The sequence below is a fragment of the Marmota flaviventris genome, chromosome 1 (assembly GCF_047511675.1).
Source record: "Marmota flaviventris isolate mMarFla1 chromosome 1, mMarFla1.hap1, whole genome shotgun sequence".
Lineage (NCBI taxonomy): Eukaryota > Metazoa > Chordata > Mammalia > Rodentia > Sciuridae > Marmota > Marmota flaviventris.
In genome coordinates, this window is record NC_092498.1 from 156,358,124 (window position 1) to 156,379,169 (window position 21,046).

The 21,046-nt window shown below is 47.9% G+C and overlaps 2 protein-coding genes across 8 annotated transcripts in view; one reads left to right on the forward strand and one right to left on the reverse strand.

The window, feature by feature from the left end:
- The first annotated feature begins 257 nt into the window (after positions 1–257).
- On the forward strand, positions 258–5,943 carry Trmt2a (tRNA methyltransferase 2 homolog A). 5 transcript variants are annotated; one of them, XM_027924250.3, is made up of 12 exons: positions 258–561; positions 822–1,375; positions 1,596–1,722; positions 2,076–2,257; positions 2,468–2,582; positions 2,668–2,783; positions 2,861–2,972; positions 3,810–3,932; positions 4,110–4,185; positions 4,443–4,559; positions 4,653–4,749; positions 4,864–5,943. In XM_027924250.3, exons 1-12 carry the CDS (start codon positions 538–540, stop codon positions 5,093–5,095), a joined length of 1,875 nt encoding a protein of 624 aa, XP_027780051.1. In that variant the 5' UTR covers positions 258–537; the 3' UTR covers positions 5,096–5,943. The 5 variants fall into 5 exon arrangements, with proteins under 5 accessions (XP_027780051.1, XP_027780047.1, XP_027780049.1 ...); XM_027924246.3 differs by having other exon boundaries at positions 550–632; XM_027924248.3 differs by having other exon boundaries at positions 550–632; positions 1,614–1,722.
- Positions 5,934–21,046, reverse strand: part of Dgcr8 (DGCR8 microprocessor complex subunit) — a 37,010-nt gene continuing 21,897 nt past the window's right edge. For 2 of the 3 annotated variants that reach the window (XM_027924244.2, XM_071617767.1), the window contains 5 exons: positions 12,512–12,612; positions 12,082–12,188; positions 10,592–10,719; positions 8,956–9,069; positions 5,934–7,828 (listed from right to left, as the gene is read on the reverse strand). In XM_027924244.2, coding sequence (XP_027780045.1) covers positions 7,745–7,828; positions 8,956–9,069; positions 10,592–10,719; positions 12,082–12,188; positions 12,512–12,612 — 534 coding nt within the window. In that variant the 3' untranslated portion in view covers positions 5,934–7,744. Of the gene's footprint in view, positions 7,829–8,955; positions 9,070–10,591; positions 10,720–12,081; positions 12,189–12,511; positions 12,613–14,282; positions 14,467–21,046 lie in introns of those variants that run through there. The other variant, XM_027924245.2, reaches the window with a different exon arrangement.

A 21,046-nucleotide genomic window follows, 5' to 3' on the forward strand; every position in this document is an offset into this window, starting at 1 on the left:
GCAGCTTTATTGGCGCAGGAAGCGGACACTCATTGTCCCGCCCACCCTGTGCTTCCCGCCAAAACGCCCGCGGCGCATGCCCAGCCAGCCAGTCAGCCAGAGCAGCGCGCTTTCCCGACGGCCCCACGCACATTTCCGTCCACCGGCCGCGCGCGCACTCTGGCGCTGGTGAAAGGGACTGGCTTGAGGATCTAACATGGCGCGTTTTGATGTCGTCACCGGAAGCCAAGACCATAGAGAAGCGCGGCCCCGGAGATACGCGCTAGCGGATTGGAGAGTGGCTGGCGATGCGAGCAGCTGCCACGGGCCCCTGGTGGGCTGGCGGGTGGTGCAGCCCCGTGCCCGAAACGAGGCTCTGAACACCGGAGGTTCGATCCCCGACATACCTCTCCGCCCCCCATCTCCTGGGCAGAGCTGGAGAGTTGGCCTCGCGACGTCGCACCTGCTTTCTGAGCACCTTTAGTGTGACAGGCCCAAGATTGGGCGCCAAGGCGGCCCTCGTGTGGCGCCCACTCCAGGCAGCTGACTGTCCGGACGATGAGTGAGAAGCCGAACAACGAAGTAAAATGAAGGGAGACGCGGGCGGAGATGCGGAGGAGTTGGGGTGGGGTAGGAATCCCCTGGAAGAAGAGGTGGGATAAAAAGGTGACACGGGGTAGGGGAGGAGATGGTAGTGGGCTCAGGAGGATAGAAAGGAGAAGCCTGTTGGGGTGGGGCTAGGTGCAGGTGGGCTGAGGGCCTGGGTGTTGGAAAACGGATCCTGGGGAAGGGGATGTCAGGCCCCGGGTTCTGGTTCTCAGTCTGGCTGTTTGTCCACACAGGCCTCAGAGCCCATGGAGGTCTGCAGCCAGCGTTGCAGCAATGTCCTGGACAGCCCTGAAGCCCCAGTATCCCGAGAGAAGCAGGAGGAGAAAGAGGGGCCTAGGACTGCTGCAGGCTCTGGTCCTCAACCTGGGCTTTACAATTACATCAGGGATGACTTGTTCACCTCAGAGATCTTCAAGCTAGAGCTGCAGAATGTGCCTCGACATGCCAGCTTCAGCGATGTCCGACGTTTTTTGGGCCGCTTTGGCCTGCAGCCCCATAAAACAAAACTCTTTGGGCAACCACCCTGTGCCTTTGTGACCTTTCGCAGTGCTGCTGAGCGGGACAAGGCCCTTCGGGTGCTACATGGAGCCCTCTGGAAAGGCCGCCCACTCAGCGTGCGCCTGGCCCGCCCCAAGGCGGACCCCATGGCCAGGAAGAGGCAGCAAGAGGGTGAGCCACCAGCAATGCGAGTTGCTGATGTGGTGACACCTCTTTGGACAGTGCCCTATGCTGAGCAGCTGGAGCGAAAGCGGCTGGAGTGTGAGCAGGTGCTGCAAAGGCTTGCCAAGTGAGTTTGGGGTGGGATACTCTAAGCACCAGAACTCAACTCTGCTGCCTCCTCTATGAGAGATATACACCATGGGATCTAAGCTGTCAGGGTGGTGGCCAGTAAGTCTCCTGTGATTATCAGTGGCAATAGTGAGGTCTCAAGGGAGGGACCCAGGAGCTTGGGCTTTTGGGAAGTATTCCAATGTGGGTGGGGGGCGGTGGGCTGACTGAAACCACAGATCTACTTCATCCTGCAGGGAAATTGGAAACACCAATCGCACACTGCTGCCCTGGCTGCTCACACAGAGGCACAAGCACAACAAGGCCTGCTGCCCACTGGAGGGGGTCAGGCCATCACCCCAGCAGGTCAGGCGGGACTGGGATGGCCACAAGCCCCTGTCCTGTGTTGGGGGCAGGGATTGCAGTTCTGTGGACCAAACCCAGGGCCTCAAGCATGTTGGGCAAGCACCATATCACTGAGCAACATACACCCCAGCCCATCCTGTGTTTTTTTAAAAACTTTCTTTTTGCTCTTCTCTCTCTTCCTGTTTTGTTTCTTCCTGGTTTCTTTGGTTTCATCATGTGACCGGTAGTTGTCTTGTTTTTCAACTGCCAACCTCTGTGGGGAAGTTGGGGTATTGCTCTTGCTGCTGTGTTATACAAGTGCTGGATAGCCAGGGTAAGGTCTGGCTGCTTCTTTCTGCCTTCTCTCCCCACAGACTGAGTATCGTAATAAGTGTGAGTTTCTGGTTGGCGTTGGGGTGGATGGGGAAGATAACACTGTTGGCTGCCGACTTGGCAAATACAAGGGTGGGACGTGTGCTGTAGCAGCCCCCTTTGACACAGTGCATATCCCTGAAGCCACGAAACGGGTGGTGAAATCCTTCCAGGAATTCATACGGTGAGATTCTGGGACTGGGCCCCTGGGAAATCCTGAGAGCACCTGGGAGCAGAGGGTGTGGGTCCTCCCCAGGGTTCTGGAGTGCCTGCTGTTGGGAAACATGAGGAGAGGGTGAGGGGAGAGATGATCAGGGGGAGAAAGCGGGAATGCTGTCCCTCTGGTCTTGGTTGGCAAACTTTGGGTACTAATGGCTGTTCATGGCTCCCACAGGTCCACCCCATACTCTGCATATGACCCTGAGACATATGCAGGCCACTGGAAGCAGCTGACTGTACGCACCAGCCGCCGCGGCCAGGCCATGGCCATTGCCTACTTCCACCCCCAGGTCTCAGGCGGGTGGCTCTGGTGGGGGAGGGTCTCTGAGAGTGGCCGTGGCACAACCTGATGGGGCTTTGAACCACCTACTCTAGAAACTGAGCCATGAGGAACTGGCAGGGCTGAAGGCCTCCCTGGTACAACATTTCATGGAGGGACCAGGCAGGACCAGCGGGGTGACCTGTCTTTACTTCGTGGAGGAGGGACAGCGGTGAGGAGCCCAGGTGGGAACAGGAGGGAAGCTTGCAGGAGCGGATGACCCTGATACACTTGCCTCTCCATACACAGAAAGACTCCCAGCCAGGAGGGCCTACTCCTGGAGCATGTGGCTGGGGACCGGTGTATTCAGGAGGACCTGCTTGGGCTGACCTTCCAGATCTCTCCTCATGCCTTTTTCCAGGTAGGTGTGGCACAAGCACATAAGAATGGGAGGCCTGACACAACATCAGAGCATGTTGGAGACAATGTGGACTAGATGGCAACAAAAAACTAGCTAGTCTTGCAGATATCTGTGGAAAGCATCTAGGTGGGGGAGCCACAGGAAGACTGGAGTGGGAAAGTGGTTGTTGGTCCCTGATTCGATACTTGTAACAACCCATAGATATACGCGGTGATGGCCCTTCTCATCACAGAGGCTGAGGAACAGGCACATTTTACCACCATAGGACACTACCCAGGCCTTGGCAAGGAGGAGGCCTCAGTGGTCTTTGGGCTAGAGAATAGTTTTACCCTCATTCTTGCTGCCATTGGAGAGACCTTTTAGGAGGTATGGAGACTTAGAATAGGTAAAGACCCTATTTTGGAGTCAGGCTTGGCAGGACCTGCTGGAAGGCCAGAGGTGGGGCTGGGAGATAAGAGTCAGGGACTCTAGGGCTCTTTTGTGAATTCCCATGGGAGGTAGATATACGCTCTACTGGCATGGCGAAGGAAGCCATTGGAGGCTGTAGTCTGGGGAGCTGGATGAAGTTGAGAGGGCCATACAAATCCATTAATTAGAGAAATGCTTCTTATAATTGGAAGTGTGGTTAGGGCTGTGCACATCGGCACAAATTTGGTTTTTAAAGTCAAGAGACTGGGTAAGATTATTGGCATGATGCCAGCATGTCACTGAGACCCTGAAAGTCTCAGCAGGATGGAGCTGGGAACCTAGGTGCGTGGGGTAGTAGGCCTGCCTCTGGGGTCAGGGACTGCCCCAGGAGGGGAGGCCTGCACTGAGTGTGCCATGGCCACCTTCCAGGTGAACACACCTGCAGCCGAGGTGCTCTACACAGTCATCCAGGATTGGGCCCAGCTGGACAAGGAAAGTACAGTGTTGGATGTGTGCTGTGGCACCGGTACCATTGGCCTGGCCCTTGCCTGGGTAAGCCCTCCTGACCCAGCTGAGGTTGCCCTCTCACCTCTCCACCTTCCTCCATTACTCCCACTGACCTCTACAACTTGAAGGCTCAGTCCTTTCCCAGGTCCCAGACCCAGTCTGATTCAGCTGCACACTTTGCCTCAGACAGGGAGCCATCATCTGGCCCTTTTTCCATTTCAGAAGGTGAAGAGAGTCATTGGGATTGAGCTATGCCAGGAGGCTGTGGAGGATGCCCGGGTGAATGCCCATGCCAATGGTGAGAGTCTGTAGCCCATGCAGCAGGCTGGTGGTCCTGGTTATACCTCAACATATTCCATGGCTCTGAGGACCTGTTGGGGGGCAGAGGGGCCCAAAAGGACCCTGTAGACCCACATGCTCCAGTTCTGAAGGTACCCAATAGGACAGAAGAAACTCCTTGGTCAGTGCTTTCCAAAGAGCCTTATGGTGCCACTCAGGGCTGGACCCATGGGGGAGATTATCCCAGGCCCACTGACAACAATGGTGCATCTTCAGAGCTAAACAACGTTGAATTCCACTGCGGGAGGGCCGAGGACCTGGTGCCCACTCTGGTGTGCAGACTGGCCTCCCAACAACTTGTGGCCATCTTGGACCCACCACGAGCTGGCCTGCGTGAGTGACATACACTTGGGGAGATGGCAGGTGGCCTGCCAGGCTGTGCAGTTTAAGGTCTTGGGGACCTAGCCTATATCTGTGCCTTCTCAGATTCCAAGGTGATCCTTGCCATCCGAAGAGCTGAGAACCTCAAGCGGCTCCTGTATGTCTCATGCAACCCCCGGGCAGCCATGGGCAATTTTGTGGAGTGAGTGTTAAAACAGGGATCTGGGGTGGTCCGGGGCCCAGTACTCTCCTGTCTCCCCCAGGAGTCCTTGACTAGTCCTGTAGGACTGACTTTGGCACTCCCTTCCCACTACAGCCTCTGCAGGGCCCCATCTAACCGGGTCAAGGGCATCCCCTTCCGACCAGTCAAAGCTGTGGCCGTGGACCTGTTCCCACAAACCCCACACTGTGAGATGCTCATTCTGTTCGAGAGGGTGGAACACCCCAATAGTACGGGAGTCCTAGAGCACCAAGGCCCTCTAGCCCAGCCCTCACAAGAGCCCGCTAATGATACCACACTGGAAGTTGGGGCCTCCTTTTCATCCTAGGCCCTGGAAACTGCAGGGTCCAGCTCTTCCAGAACAGGGCTTATCATGGGAGCAGAAGCTAGGGGGCTTCCCGCAGTCTTGCTTGTCTCAAGATGCTCAGAAGAGCAATCACAGGGCACAAGGCCTAGCTGCCTTGCCAGGACCAACATGACCGTGATATCGCTCAGAAGACAGCTGGACTTCTATGGCCTGTCCATCCCTCACCCCATCCTTCTGGAACAGCCAGGCTATGAGGACCAGAATAAACAACTGCTGAATTCAGGGTGTTTGTGAAGAACTTTGGTAAACAGGGACTCCTCTCTGCCCCATTCTGTGCGTGCAAAGGGACAGGGTGAGTGAAGTATCTCAACCCTATCCAAGCTGCCTGGGAATTTCTGCCCTTCATTTTAGTCTGACCCTTAAGCCTCTATGACACCCTACCAGGCCTGGATATCAGGCTGGGGTCAATTTGCATGACTTGCCAAAGGAGCTCACAAAGGCCCTGAACAGTGCAAAGCTTGATGTTTAATAGGATGTTAGGTTTTATGCTTGGAGAGGCAGAGACACACAAGACCAAGCATCAACTGGATGTTCCAGAGCATGCAAGCAGAAGGATGTCCCTGCACCTGAGGAAAAGATCCTCCTAATTGCTCCCAAAATCAACCTGGCCCTCAACCCAGGAAGAAGGCCACCTCCATACAGTGACCAAAGGCTATACATACCAGGTGGCTGCTAACCACCTAACAAGGACAGATGTGTCTACTAGTAGGCACTGCAGCCCACAAAGGGCTGGAGTCTGGCCAATTGAGGGCCCACAGTGTCATTCCACCCTATGCCCAGAATAAATAAATACCAGCCATTCCCTTTTAGAGTTTGCTTTATGTGTTCAGACCATTGAGGCTCACTCAAACAGCTGTGGCCTAGTGCACAAAAGCAGCATTGGCACAGGCCCCACAGTACAGCTGTGTGCATACAGGGCTTGTGCCCATATGTAGCAGAGGGAGGACACTAGAGACCACAACTGTGTGGCAGCACCTGCTGTGGTGGCATCTGGGACAGACCAGCCCAGTGAAGCTCACTGTCTTCTAGGCTAATGTGTGCACAAAGCTTTGGTTCACAATGGTCAATCTGGCCGTTTCAAGGGCAACAGTCATGGTCAAATGACAATTCACAGCTGCAGACAGGAGGCAAGACAGAAGCAAGTGTCTAATTACAGCAACTTGATTTTGTTGTTTTTTTTTTTTTTTTCCTCAAGGTCAACACAAAAGTCAACCTCAGTCACACAGGTGTGAGGGAGGGATACAGTGTGGGCAACTCAGATGACATTCTGTCTCCAAGACAAATGCCTTCTTGACTGCAGGGATATGATAGGAGACATGTCATGGAACATGAGGATACAGCCCAGTGCTGGGCTCTGGTGTCCAGTGAGCACATGACCCCTGAACAGGTGCTGGGGACAGGTCAATTGCTGGCCACCACCACCAGGGTCCTGAACACACACATGCTAATTCAGACAGAAACATCTACCCTCAGAGAGGCTACCCCGTGAGCACAGGTGACAAGTTGAAAAGCCAGCTGGACACTGCACCTGGCTATACAGGAGAACTGCCCTTGACACCCGAGGAGGCCACTGTCACTAAAAGTTGAGTCAGCCACCGTGTATTCAGCTAGCCCTTGGCGTACTGCACTAAAGGCCCTTGTTTCTTCAAAGAAGTCCGCTTGCTTAAATGCATGATTTTAAATCTACCTTCTACTCTCACTGTAAAAGTTTCTTTGCAAATGCTAAAATATCATAAAAGCTTTAAAAATTGATGGGTGGACAGATGGATTCAACTGTGCAAAAATCTTTGTAAAAAAACCTGTTGCCAGATGCCAACAAAGGCAGGGGCCTCAGTGTCCAGGGAGGCAACTGTTAGGACATTAAGACAAGATCAAAGAGTATTCCAAGCCCAGTAGCAGGCCAAGTTGATGCAGAGACTGGGTCTGGTGTCCTCACTGGCAACTTCAGTCACAAATAGAGAATAGCTACCTTGATGATTTGCCCGCAATCTCTGAAAAATAGTTCGATGCTAAAATTGTTTATTTTAAACCAAAATGGTCTGAAATATTCCTAACTCTTATAACTTTTTCAGAGAAAAAGGGAAAACACAGAAGGCAGGTGGTAAGGGACAGGGTGCCATGTGCACCTTCTAACCAGGTCCCTGCAGTGGCTCAGGGCACAGGGGCCACCTGGCATCAGGAGCCAGCCACAGCCACAGGACTCAGCTGTCCTTACAACTGTCATCTGAGTATCATTTCTTGTCAGTGTGTGTTATATACTAAAAGTCATGAAAACCTTCATTAAAAGCCTGTAGCAGGTGCATATGAGCAGTCTGCAGCAGTCCAAATTATCAGCTTCCACTTGGGTAATCATTTGGAATTGATCCTTAAACACATCCATTCAGGCCTGGGAGCAGCTTCCAGAAGAGAACTGCTGTTTGACTGTTGTGCTGTATGGCCATGGCTGTCCCCATGTACCAGAGCCTCTACCCTCTGGTTTGGTTCCAGACACTGGCTGCAGGGAAGTTAACTTAGGTTGGTGGCCTGAGGCTGCAGAGTGAGCGGTGGGTGGCTGGTATTCTCCCAGGCAGTGCTGCTGATGGCCCCTTGCCCCAGCCCAGGCTGCCTCCCTCACACGTCCACAGTGCAAAGGGGTTCACCACCAGGCTGGGCAGATGCCACAATAGACATCTTAGGCTTTTTCCTAGTCTCCTCCTGGAAGAACAAAAGGTCAAGGATATGAGTGAGGTGGGCTTAGGAGAGAGGCAGGGTGAGGCCAGCAGACCAGCATCAGGAGACCCCTGGACTCCAAAGGGCACAGGTGCTTGCAGTGCTTAGCTATATGGAAGGCCTGAGGAGCAAGCTAGATTGGGACTGAAGAGGATCTCCCAGGGACACCATGTGCTATCACTTTCCTGGCAATCAGGACACATACCCAGAAGTGAAGAACTTGAGTGAGGTGACATCTTAGAAGCCAGGATTCACCCCTCCATTTAGAGCGAGTCTCTCTCATCCCAGCTACAGGTATGGGTACTTGCGGGGGCAAAATAAGGCACAGATGGCATGGGCAATGTTTACCCTTTCCTCAGCTAGCCTCTCATTTGCTTTGCTTGCCCAATGTCACCATGTCCTGGGCCTGTTGCCCTTGGGCCCCAAAGCCCATTTCCCAACTAGGAGCAGGCTTGTCAGCCCTGCTAGTTTCAGGCAGACAAGGTTTAACCCCACCTGAGAGCAAAAGCAAGGCATCTCCCAGACCACAAGCAGCAGACATCTAGTCCTAAGGATTTGTACATGGGTGCAGGCTGATGCCAGAGCTGAAAGAACTGCAACCTGGAAGGACTAGGTGGGGTTGTAAATGATCACATGAACAGTGCCTGGGGACAGGGAACACCACTATCTGCCTGATGTGGGGGGGGGGGGGGGCGTATCCACAGTGGGTTTAGAAGCTTCACCAGGACAAAGCCCTGCCCAGGTTCAGTTTTCTGTGACCCTTTGGAGTTCCTCAGGAGACCTAAGCTGTTGTACCATCCCTGTCATCAAACACCCAGCTCCAAATGAAGACCCAGTCAGTCCTCAGAGGCTGAGCCCTTCACCCACTAGCAGGCTGGCCTACTGATTCTCTACCTTAACTAAAAATAAAGCTATTTTACAAAAGTATGACATTGAAGCTCAAAGAAAAGCAAGTCTCATCTGGAAGGAGGATTCAGACATTTCCAGAGTGTCAGAGGTCAGGAATGGGTTCATAGTATCTAATGTTCCTCCATAGCTGCCCTAGGGATGGTATGGCTCAGTGACTGCTTACAGGAGTAAATGAGGGGACAGTAGTTGTGGATAGTGCTCACCCTCTCCTCAGCAAGTCTCTTCATTTCCTCCTGGAGCTTGCTCAGTATGTGCAGGTTGGGCTTGTTCTTCTTGGCATACTGCTGCAGCTCGATCACGCTCTTGTCAGAAGTCTCCTAGGGAATAACAAAGCCTTGCTCTTAGGGCCCATAACCTTTCCACCACTAGCAGCAGTTTGTCTCATGATCCCTTGAGGTGGAAGCACTAGGATCTGTCAGGCACATAGCAGCCAGGAGCTGTGGCCATGCAACTACACACTGACACCTGCCTATGATTACACCTGGCCTGCTGACAGCAGCAGAGAATGTGAAGCAGCAGTTCATAGCTCCCTGAACATGCCACCCCACTGGACAGAAAGCTACACTTCCTACAATGGGCAGAACAGGGAAGCCAGGAGTTTGCTGTGCCAGAAGCCCTCAGAACAGTGACCAGATCATGGATGCAGCCTGTAGAGATAGCACACTGCCAGCCAGATACATCCCCAGAACCAAGCTCTCTATATTCCCACAACTTGCACAGTAGGCAGAATAAGCTGTCTTGAGAGGCTATGGCCAAGGACACCTATTGTGCCTTGAGATGCCAGAGCTCCTCCTGCACTCTGTCAGCTCCTCCTGGCTATGTCAGGCTGGGCCTACTGTCTTCCAGCTGAGAAAGGTTTCCACCCACAGCCAAAGCAATGCTTGCCTTCTTTCCCTCAGTCTTAGTCCAGGACTATGCACAGCAAAGGCAAATTTAACCTACATTTGAACTCATTTACCTAAAATGTCTACCCTGGGGTGGGAAGTATAGCTCAGTGATAGAGCACTTGCCTAGCATAAGAGGCCCTAGGTTTGAGCCTTAGCACCACAGGTCGGGGGTTGGGGGGATACAAAATAATCAGATATCCTTTAGGTCATTAATGCATCCATGTAATTCTTGGACTCTGCCTTGTCATGACCAGAGCAAGGACAGGACCAAGACCATGGTCTCAAGGTTCCTGTGTTGTTCCCAGCTGCTGATTCAGTCCAAGGAAGGGTGGCATGAAGACTCAACACAACCCTCAGGGTCATCCTACCTGCAGCCACCAACCCACTACCCCTTAACTAAATGGGATTCTGACAACCCTGATGGTTTCTGTAAACATCAGGTATAAAAATAGAAAATGTCAACACTCACCTCCCAGTACCTCCCTCCACCCCTTAGGTTTGGGCACTGTTTTAAAAATTTTAAAATCTTGGCAAAAACTAAAGAAACAAAACACATGACAGATACATTCTTCAGGCTGCTGGAAGTCCTGAACTAAGCACAAGAGGACATTGCCCTGGGAAGGGCTGAGGGCCTGGCTCTCAATCCTTCACAAACCTCAGCAATGGGGCATGGTCTACATCTTATACCTGGCCTTGTAGCCTTGTCTCTCACTCCAGTCACCTCCCCCAAAGCCACAAAGCAAGACTCAGCCCATGTCCCCTGAAGATGGCTTAGATGACCCTACCTCCTACCCATACGGTCATAGGCATGGCACAGCAGAGAGGCAGTCATGAGCAAGAGCAGTGCTGCCAAACTGTGACCTTCAGAAAGCAGGACCCCAGATGCAAGCTCTAGGGCATGAGGCAAAGAAGCAGAGGAATTACCCTAGGATCTGACAAGGGGTCCAGATACCTGTTTGACCATTTTGCTGCTTTCACGGCCATACATGCGAAGTAAAGACCCCCAGTTCTTGACATGTGGGTGCAGCAGCTGAAGGATTTTCTGAGAAGCTAACTGTTTCCCAACTCTCTTATTCTTACCTGTTAAGAGGAAGAGCAAAGGTAAAGAGAGGGAATCTGGATGTGAAACACCCAGTGTTCATGTGGCCACTTCACACAAATAGAAGTCACTGATCCTCCACACTTCCCCAGGGACCAGCTGGAGCATTCTATAGGACAGTAGGCAATGTTCCACTTTTGGGTACCCAAGAGTCACAGTCCTGTGACCAAGCAATAGCCGCTGCCTAGAGTATGACCTTAGACAATCCAGGTAAGGGTGTGTACCCAGGCCAGGCAGCTGAGAAGTCTCCATCCTCCACCCTACTCCCTGACAAACAGATTAGCAGCAACCTACCTTGCAAGCATGCTGCTCCTTGAGAGAAGGTGCTGTGGGGTGGAGATCCAGCAAAAGGCCTTTCCTAGGCCTTCCAGACAGATCAACGATACTTCCCAACAGCTTAACCAAGTGGCTCATGCCTACCCAGCCTGCTCAGGGCCTGTCTCAGTGGTGACTACATTCTGCAGGGTACAGGGAAATCCCAGAGGCAGCAGGGCACACATGGGTTTAAATGTGGTTCTGTAATTTCTCAGACCACTGTATACTACTTCTAATTCATATAAAACTAATTTGTGTTTATAGTAGTTTTCTTTTACAATTAGTTAGGTGTTTTTATTTTGCTTTGTTTGGTTTTTAAGATGGGATCTCACTATATTGCCCAGACTGGTCTCAAAACTCATGGCCTCAAGCAATTCTAGCCGATCAATCTCCCTAGTAACTAAGACTACAGGGATGTGTCACCATGCCCAGCTTAAATTAGCTTTGAAAACTGGTTACTTCAGAACCAGGCATAATGACACATGCCTACAATCCCAGAAACTCAGGAGGCTAAGGCAGGAGGATTGCAAGTTCAAGACAACTTGATGATAGCCTGTCTCAAAATAAAATATGAAAAGAGCTGGGGATGAAGCTCAGTGGTAGAAGGCCCTTGGGAATCCAATCCCCAGTACCACACCAAAAAAAAAAAAGATGCAAAGTGAGCAGACTACAGGTAGTACCCACAGAGATCAGAATACAGTGGGGTAGGTGGTAGCCAGCTAGTAGATGGGAACCTCTGCCTGCTGCTCCAAGAGTTTGGTCCCTTCTCCCACCACATGGTTAGGGGCTAGATGAAGAGAGGAGTAGAAAAGGAAGAAGACACACAGGCAGGACAGCTACCAGTCCAACCTCAGGCAAATATGTGCAGCCAACATGAACAGCTGCGGCTCAGGACTGATATCAGGGAAATGACAGAGGGGCCAAGCCATGTAGAAAGGAGGATAAGACCACACAACCTGGCATCATTCCCCAGCAGTTATCTGAAAACATATCAGCCTATGTGGGAAGCAGGGGAAAAAAGGCCTTACACCATCCGCGCACTGTGTGCTTGCCACATGCCATGACATATTCACTCTTCTGGTTTTTCCCAGGAACCACTTCAAACTTGATGGATGTGTCACCCATTCCATGGTTTCTTCAAGAGAAAACAAAGACAACAAGGGGTATCAACTGTAGGGACAAAATGGCAGCTTCTGGGGAGGAGAGCTCTTTGGAAAAGCCTGTTAAAGACTGAAGAAAAGGCCAACCTCTCCCCAAAGTGTTTCCTAACTGACAAAAAGAAACTTCTCCATACACCTAATTTAATCCCATGGGGCTCTGCCTGACATCCATGGGTAAAGGGTTCCTGTGAACCCAGGGAAAACTGGCAGTGACTTCACCCCAAATAGCCAGCAAGGACATGGGATGCCCAGGAGCTCCCATGACCTGATTGAGGACAAAAAGTACCTCCCACCCTACCTTTTAAGGCACTCGTGGAGAATCTGATATGGAGACAACAGCCCAGCTTTGCTGGTCAACTCGTAGACCCGCGAGTCCTCGATACTGATGTGGTTAAAATACTACAACACAAAGCAGATGCTCATTAGTCCTGGCCAAATCCACAGCCTCAGAGAGGTGGCCCCCTGCTGTTAATTTCCCCCCCCCCAATGCTTAGATGTCTTTTCTTGTTACCTCACTTACATCCCCTACAGACCTGCTAGAAATCTGCCAGTTGTGGAGGACCAGTGACTCTATACCTCACTGACCAGCTGCCCATGTCCTCAGCCACTCCCCTAAGCATGGCATGACAAAAAGCCTGAGCACACAGAAGATCTGGAACATCTCTTCTCAATCTGATTCTGATTAACTATGAACAACTCAACAGAAATTAATGATAAACCATCTTCCAAGAGATCCTTTAACATTCTCATAATTCAGACTGTAGGAGAAAGGAAGCCAGACATATTAAAGCTGGCTCTCCAAGAGCTAAAGTTTCACAAAGACACCAGTCTGAGAAAGCCAGGAAGGGTTGGGCCTGGCCTGGCTGTAGTCTCCAACTATGTTGTTGCCCTGCCTACACAATCAGATCAATTAAATCAAAGAACAGAAAAGGCAAGAAGGGTTAACAGGGAACCAAGATAACCACCAAAGGGAAAAAGCAAAATTCTGCACAACAAGTCATAGGGAAGCAGGCAACTATGAAGTGTATAAGACCAGCCGTGCACTGGCCACAGGGACAGAGTTCACACCTGACCTTGCCTTTCCTTTCCTCACTCTCTGGCTAACCCAGTATCAGATGAATGGAAGATGCTGTCCAGCCCATTCTGGCACACAGACCACCTATCTAGAAGGAGCTGCAGTAACAAAGCAAGGAAATGCACCAATGAGAACAAACATGCCAATAATAGGCACAAGATTCTATCACCTAGTGGCATCATAGCCATCTTAATGTAGCACACACTGATGTTCGTACAACAAAATCACCTAATGACACATTCCTCAGAATGTGTCCCCATTAACACATGACTGAACAGCAAAGTGGGTGGCTTTAAAAAACAGAAGTTTATTGTCTAACAATTCTGAAGGTCAAAAGTTAAAAAAAAAAAAAATTCAAAGTCAGTTCTCTCTGGAGGCTCTAGGGAATCCTTCCTTGCCTCTTCCAGCTTCTGGTGGTCCAGGCTCCCAGGGCTTGTAGCAGCACCAGTCCAATCTTCACTTGGTGTTTTCTCCCTCTCTTATTTCTTATAAGACTGCCAGTCACAACCACCCTGCCACACTATGACCACATGTTAACTAACAATATCTGAAACCCTGTTTGCAAATAAGGTCACATTCTGAAGTATTAGAGATTAGCATGAAGTGCTAATGGCTTTTTAGAGGACACAATGCAACCCAGAACAGGGTACCCCTGAGATTCTGAGCAAAGGTTAGCTTTACCCACTTGACAATAAACACGCATGAAGAGATTAAAACAGACAAGAAACAGTGGGGCTCACCAGCCAGAGGGAGTCCACCAGGAGCCCACAGCCCTTACAGAGCTTCTCCCACCAACTGGGTCTGAAGGGGGCTAGAGAGGCCTAGAGCCATGGATGGGAGAAATACTTGGGGCCTGGAGACACATGAAGAAGCTGAGACTCAACGTAAATGCCTTGCTGTGCAGGTCCCAAGGTGTGCCAGAACTTCTCCGCACTGACATAGGCTCCTCTGCCCTCGCTCTATTCTGGCGAGGAAGCAGACTCACCATGGACTGCACGGAGGAAGGAAGATGCATCTCTGAAGAGGACTGCAGAGGATGGTGAGCAGGAACTCCAACTGCCATGGTTTGGCTGTTGTCTTCAAACAGGTTGCCAAGAGACGCCTCTACTCTCAAGTGCCCGCATCAGTGTGGGAAAGTCACTCACCAGGACGTCAGGCCCTGGAACCATCAGCAAGGGCTGGCAAGGTAGCCAACCAATTAGCAATGTGTGGTGCTCTCAGCTGTAAGGACACACGGTCTAACCACAGGTCAGCACCTGGGCTGTGGGGCCAGTGTCAGGGCTGGGCAGATAGGCTGCCTACCCTCCGGCTCCAGACTCCTCCCTGGCAGAGCCCAGCCAGCATGTATGCTAGAGAGCACAAGCTCAGAAGCACAAAGACATTAGTCTCTGTAAAAGAGCCATGCCATGGAAATACAGAGCAAGTTGCCACAGGCCACACATGTTGAGGGTTAACCTGCCAAGGAAGTGTGGAAGCTCCAGCTGGGGAAAGAAGACAAAATTGCAGAAGTGACCTATAGACAATCACTGTTGACAAACAGCCTAGGACAAACCCAACTGATCAGTGCTTTGTGGACAGTAAAGAACCATGAGGAACACATGGATAGCCTAATGCCCATTAACTCCTGTCTAGACAACACAGACTAGCACTTTAAAGGTCACAAGCCATCAAAATAGTCTGATTAGCCCCGTAGCTATTCAAGAAATCAACTCTGTAATTACAAACTTTCCCACAAGGAAAACACCAGGTCCAGAGGGCTTCTTTGGTGATGACTACTGAGTAAAAAAAAAACAACAATTCTATTAAAAAACTCAAGGAGGACACTTCCCAACTCATTTTATGAGACATTAATACCATGACATTACCACCAGGCAATGACTGTGGGTGCACATGTGTGTGTGCACACACACACACACACACACATACACACAAACTATAAAATATCTCTCACAAACACAGATGCAAAAATTCTAAATAGTACTTACTTAGCAAATGGAAACCATTCACATATAAAAAAGGATACATAAACATATATATATATGTGATATAGACTGTGTGTGTGTGTGTGTAGTACCCAAGTAGGACTTATCCCAAGATTTTTTTTTTTTAAATCACATAATTAACTATATTGACAAATTAAGAAGAAAAATCAAATGATGAAGTCAATAGATACAGAAGGCTTTTGGAAAAAATCCAACAAACTTTCATGATAAAAACAGGAACAAACCAGGAACAGAGAAGACCTTTTTCAAACTGATAAGGGGCATCTACAAAAAACCCATAGCTCACATTACATTCAACAGTGAGAGGTAGATGCTTCCCGAGATGAGGAACAGGATGTCTGTTTTCATCACTTCTATTCAATAATGGCTTTAGCCAAGGCAGTTAGGTAAGAACATGAAAAAAAAAAAAAAGATATCCAGGTTGGAAAGACAGAAACCACACCATCTTTACTTATAGTTTACATGACTCGATACACAGAAAATTTTTAAAAATCTACAGAAAAACTACCAAACCTAATAAGTTAGCAAAATGACAGGACACAAGGTCAATATATAAATAATAAATTTTCTCTACATTCTAGCAATGAATAATTGGAATTGAAACCAAAGTACTACTCATAATAGTGCCAAAACACGAAATAAGCAAAATTTGTGTGCTGAAACTACCAACCATTAATGAAAAACATCAAAGAACATGTAAATAAATGGAGAGTTAGACTATTTATAATTTAGAAGACTCAATATTGTTGGGATGTCAATTCTCCTCAAATTAAATCTACAGATTCAGCACTAGTCCAATCAAAAAATTTAATAGGAATCAACATACTGTTTTTAAATCCTATTAGCAGATTTTAATAAAAAGACAAAGGAGCTGAAGTAGCCAAAAATATTCTTTGAAAAGAACAAAGCCAGAGGATTTATACCATCTAAAGATATCAAGGTAATGTGGTTTCGCTGAAAGGACAGACACACAGTTCATGGCCACCAAATTAGTAAGAAAGGCACCAGGGCAATCCAAGTTAACCACAACTGTCATCTGGCCCAGCAATCCCATCGTAGGTATTTACCTAAGAGAAATCAATCCCAAGGATCACACTATCCTCATGGCAGCCTCAGAGCAACTTTATTGCCAATGAAACACTGGAAATGCATCAGTGACCCTCATGTAAGAATGGAGTGACACTGTAGCTCAACCATCTGGTAGCAACTACTCAGCAGAACAAAAGGCCTAAAGACATATGCATCAACATGGATAAATATGCCAAGGCACAGAAGCCAGGTTCAAAGGCTATCACTGGCTCCATTGATAGGAAATTCTGGAACTGGCAAAACTGTAGAGAAAATTCTAGTACCCTTCGGCAGATACAAATTAGGAGTTTGACTACAAAGAGATAGCTTGAGAGAGTATGCGGGAAGTGAGGGAAATAGTCTATATTAATTGTGGTACTGATTGTATGATTCTATGCACTTGTCAAAACTCCTAGAATTACACCAAAAAAGTGTATTTAACTTTATAATAATAAAAAAGTAAGTTGAAAAAATTAAAGAGACATATCTGGTCACTAATACCTAAATTCTCAAACAACTATGAATCATGTTGCTAACTCACAGCTAGCAACAAAATGTGATGAAGGGATCAAAAGTTTCACGAAAAGAAATGGTGACAATTCTGTTCCTCAAGTTTCCTCATTTTAATCATGCAATTCACACACTTTATGCCAAGGTTCTCTACTCTGTGGTGGCACAGGGACTCAGGCCCTCCTGGTAGACTCTGAGATCACTGCACCTGACAGCTCCCAAAGCAGCCCTGCCCCAGGCCACTCAAGGAGAGGATACTATTCCAAAATCTCCACAACTCTGCCAGGAAGTCCTGGAGAAGAGTTGCACAATTCTGACCACTCCAACCTAAAGAGCCTCATAAGCATGAAAAATTGCCAGATCCCAGGTGACTTTCTAGAAACACAATGGCCATCCCTTTCAGTCAGGCATGTACTATTCAAATATCCACCCTGCTGAAGGAAAAGCTACTTTCTCCTCTGACAAGAGAAATGTGAAACTACAGAGACACATACATGCAATAAGTTAGAAGGATCAAAAAACTTCTCCAGAGCACCTGGGACACTATATAAAAGTATCTCTTATACCAAGGTGTGGTATAATAAAAATACGTCTTGTATGGTCTCCAATCCTGAGCACACAGCTCCTAAAACCTGAGGTATTTCTGAGTGATGTCAGTATCTTTTATAATTCAAAATGACCCAGTAGGACCTAGGGATATAGCTCAGTGGTAAAGGCCAAGTGGCAAGGCAAGGTAAGGCTCTGGGTTAAATTCCAGAACAACAACAAAAAAAACACCGCAAAATAAAACAACCTACACCATCATATCCAAGCTTATGCTAATGAGATAGATAAAGGAGTTCTTTTAGAATATCAGTATTGGGGCTGGTACCCAGAAAGATCAAACATGAGATTAGAGGGTAGGAACTTTCAACCCTAACCCTGACCACAGTGGGAGAGAAGGATGGCTAGAGACTGAGGATTAAAATTTCTAGATGGATATTCAGGGAGCTCCCTGTTTTATGAACACATCACATGACAGAAAGGCAGTGCACCCCAACTCCCGAGACATAAATGTTCTTGCACTTAGGATCCTTCCAAACTTCACCATATGTAACTTTTCTTCTGGCCACCCATTTATCCTTTAATAACAAATGTAATAAGAAAAATGTTTTCCTGAGTTCTGGAAGTCATTCTAGAAAACTAATGAACTTGACAGGAGCATGTGGGAATCCCCAAATTTGTAGCTGGCTGAGTAGGAATGTCAGTAGCCAGGGGTCCCCCATTTGTGGGATGAGCCTTGTGAGACTGAGCTCTTTACCTTGTAAGATCTGACATTAACTCAAAGTAGACAGTGTCAGAACTGAATTATCAGACACATAATTGGTTTTAGATAACTGGAAGACTGGTATGGAAAAGACTCCACACAAGGGGAGATTTGGGGAATTTCCAAACCTAATTGAAGCTACTTGAGCAGCACCCCTCCCCTACATGTTCTTCTTCACCTAGGAAAATCTCTTTCTAGAGCTACTTTCCAGTACAGTCTCTGGTCCACTTCCCAGACAAGTCCCAGGGTATATGCTGAGAAACTAACTTACAGCTGGACCATCCCCAGTACCAGAACCCAGTCACTTACTCGTACTTCTGTGCATGTGTGCGCGCGCGCACACACACACAGAGTTCCCTATTATCACAGGACAGGCAGAGTCACCATTCAGGATGGTGCTGTGAACCCTACGTGGTTAAGTGCCATCAACCTCATATCCTGTCCTCAGAGTGCAAATGGCCGCAAAGGAGTCTTAGCAGACATTATTCAGAAGGCTGCCCTGAAAAACCATTTTCCCCATAGTTGAGTCATTCAGAAAATAAGCTGAAATGCAACTTTTACTGGAGAAGTTTATGCCCCGGGAATAGTGGAACCTCTTTGTAATTCCAGAGGCTCAGGAAGCTGAGGCAGGAGGATCAAGAGTTCAAAGCCAGTCTCAGCAACTTAACAAGTTAGTGAGATCCTGTCTCAAAATAAAATATATATATTAAAAAAAAGGGCTGGGGATGTGGCTCAGTAGTTAAGCATCCCTGGGTTCAATCCTTGGTCAAAAAAGAATTACAGGATGTTTTGGACTAAGTTTGAGACACCACCCCCCACCAGAAAAAAAGACTAAAAATCAAAATGTAGTCCATCCAATGATATAAAGTTCTATGTTTCCAAACCAAAACTCTTACCCATTCTAATCTTGTATGTTAGGGGACCTAGTCCTGTCCTAATTTTTTTGGTTTTGTTTTAATCAGAGATTGAACCTAGGGTTATTTTTTTATTTTGAGAAAAGGTCTTGCTAAGTTGCTTAAGTTCTCACTAAGAATTCTGCCCTAATCTTGTTTGTCTTTGAAGACATGCCCTTAAGCTAGAAGTAGTACCCATTCAGGTAGACTACCCCAAATTGATTGGTTCTAAGATGGTTGCCAGAGTTGACTGCCAAACATTTTAACTTCATGTAATTCTATCTGCATGATAAACGACAATACCATAACAGCTGACAACTGCCATGACAAGGATAGGAAAGAACCATAAAAGGAATAAAAGGAGGTGACACCCAAATTCCTAAAAATTCTCTGTCCATTCACAGAAAAGACGTGAATATAATTAACCTAACCTCTCCCTCATTTCTTTATATATATATAAAATAATCTCAGAAGTGGGTCGGTGAGCCTTTCTCCCTATTTCTCCTATTATCTTAGTTAACAATAAATCTTCCTTCACTGCTAAGTTAGAACTTGGTCTTATCATTGGGTCCACAATTCTGAGAGGAGAAAAGGACCTCCAGTTTGGGGCCAAAAATTAGCAACAAAACTAAATTGTTATCTGACCTTCCAAGAAATCAGGCCAGAGTGCAGTGGCACACCCTATAATCCCAGCAACTGAGAAGGCTAAGGCAAGAGGATCATGAGTTCAAAGCCCTAGCTGCAAGGCCCTAAGCAACTCAGTAAGACCCTGTCTCTAAATAAAATATAAAAAAGGGTTGGGGATATGGCTCCATGGTTAAGTGCCCCTGGGTTCAGTCCCCAGTACCCCCCACCCCCACCCCCCAAAAAGTTATTTTTTCTATTCTTCTAATAAGGAAAGTAACTTCAAAATGACCAATCTACTTTTTGTTCTTTGTTCCGTCTTTCTTCTGTCCCTCTCTATAAAACCAAATACCTCTGCTCAGCCAATCAGACCACTCACTCTATATGGAATTACAAATTGCCCAAATATAGAATTGCAAATAAAACCAATTAAGATCTCTAAACTGTTTGTTGCAATTTTGTCTTTTGATAAGACTGTACCTACGCAGAATGGCATCTCTGATCTATCTGTGGACCATCCATGACAAAATAAGTTTCATAAAGCACAAAAAACATTTAGAAACTTAAGAGCAATTTAACACTACATATTTATATTAATCAGTTCACAAAAATAAAAAAAGAAATTTTAATGCATCCTATCCTAAAGCACTTTTGGAATGGTGAAATAATGATCTTCAAAATCTGCTCCTCCACAAAAGAACACTAGCAAAAATTGTTAAATCAACTTTTGCAGAACTCTGAAACTTAACGAAGGCTTTCAACAATCTAAGGAGTGTTTATTCAAGAAAAGCAGTTAAATGTTGGTAAGAACAGTGAACTCTATGGCCCTTTAACCTGCCCTTTCCCATCCACTCACACCAATTCTGTGGCAGCCACTGAAGGCAGAATGTGTTCCCAAGACCTTAACCCCAGAGAATTGTCACTCTTTTGCCTATCTAGCAGCTCTCTGGAAAAGCCTCATGGCAGGACTTTTCTGTTTGCCCCGACTTAGAGCTCACTGAGGAAAAATAGCCCAGTTCCCCAGGGCATTGTAATCAGTGATAACAGCCTCATACTGCAGTTGCTTGAGGCTGCTACTAGTAGTGCAAACGAGAAGTTGGCCAAAAATCTTATAAGGAAAAGCTGGGGAATGAGGTGTTCATATAGAACTTTGAAAAGCTTTTCAATGTCTAGGGATCTAGATGGCACAGAAAAGACCTGAGAAAGCCTTAACTGCTCCATTTAGGAGGCCTAAAGGTTGTGCGTGGGTGGAAGGAAAGGTTACTGCAGAGCTGCCAATCCCTGCAGCACCACAGAGGGGGCCCCAACAAGCATATAGAGCCCCTCAGCATAGGATGGGAGACTTACTGGTCTG

Bases quoted from the DNA above. Each gene is read 5' to 3' on its own strand.
- Trmt2a (XM_027924246.3), top strand. From the start codon at position 567: ATGAAGGGAGACGCGGGCGGAGATGCGGAGGAGTTGGGGTGGGGTAGG. The intron at 2,258-2,467 runs GTGAGATTCTGG...TGGCTCCCACAG, and splicing joins TCCTTCCAGGAATTCATACG to GTCCACCCCATACTCTGCAT. The intron at 4,750-4,863 runs GTGAGTGTTAAA...TTCCCACTACAG, and splicing joins GCCATGGGCAATTTTGTGGA to CCTCTGCAGGGCCCCATCTA.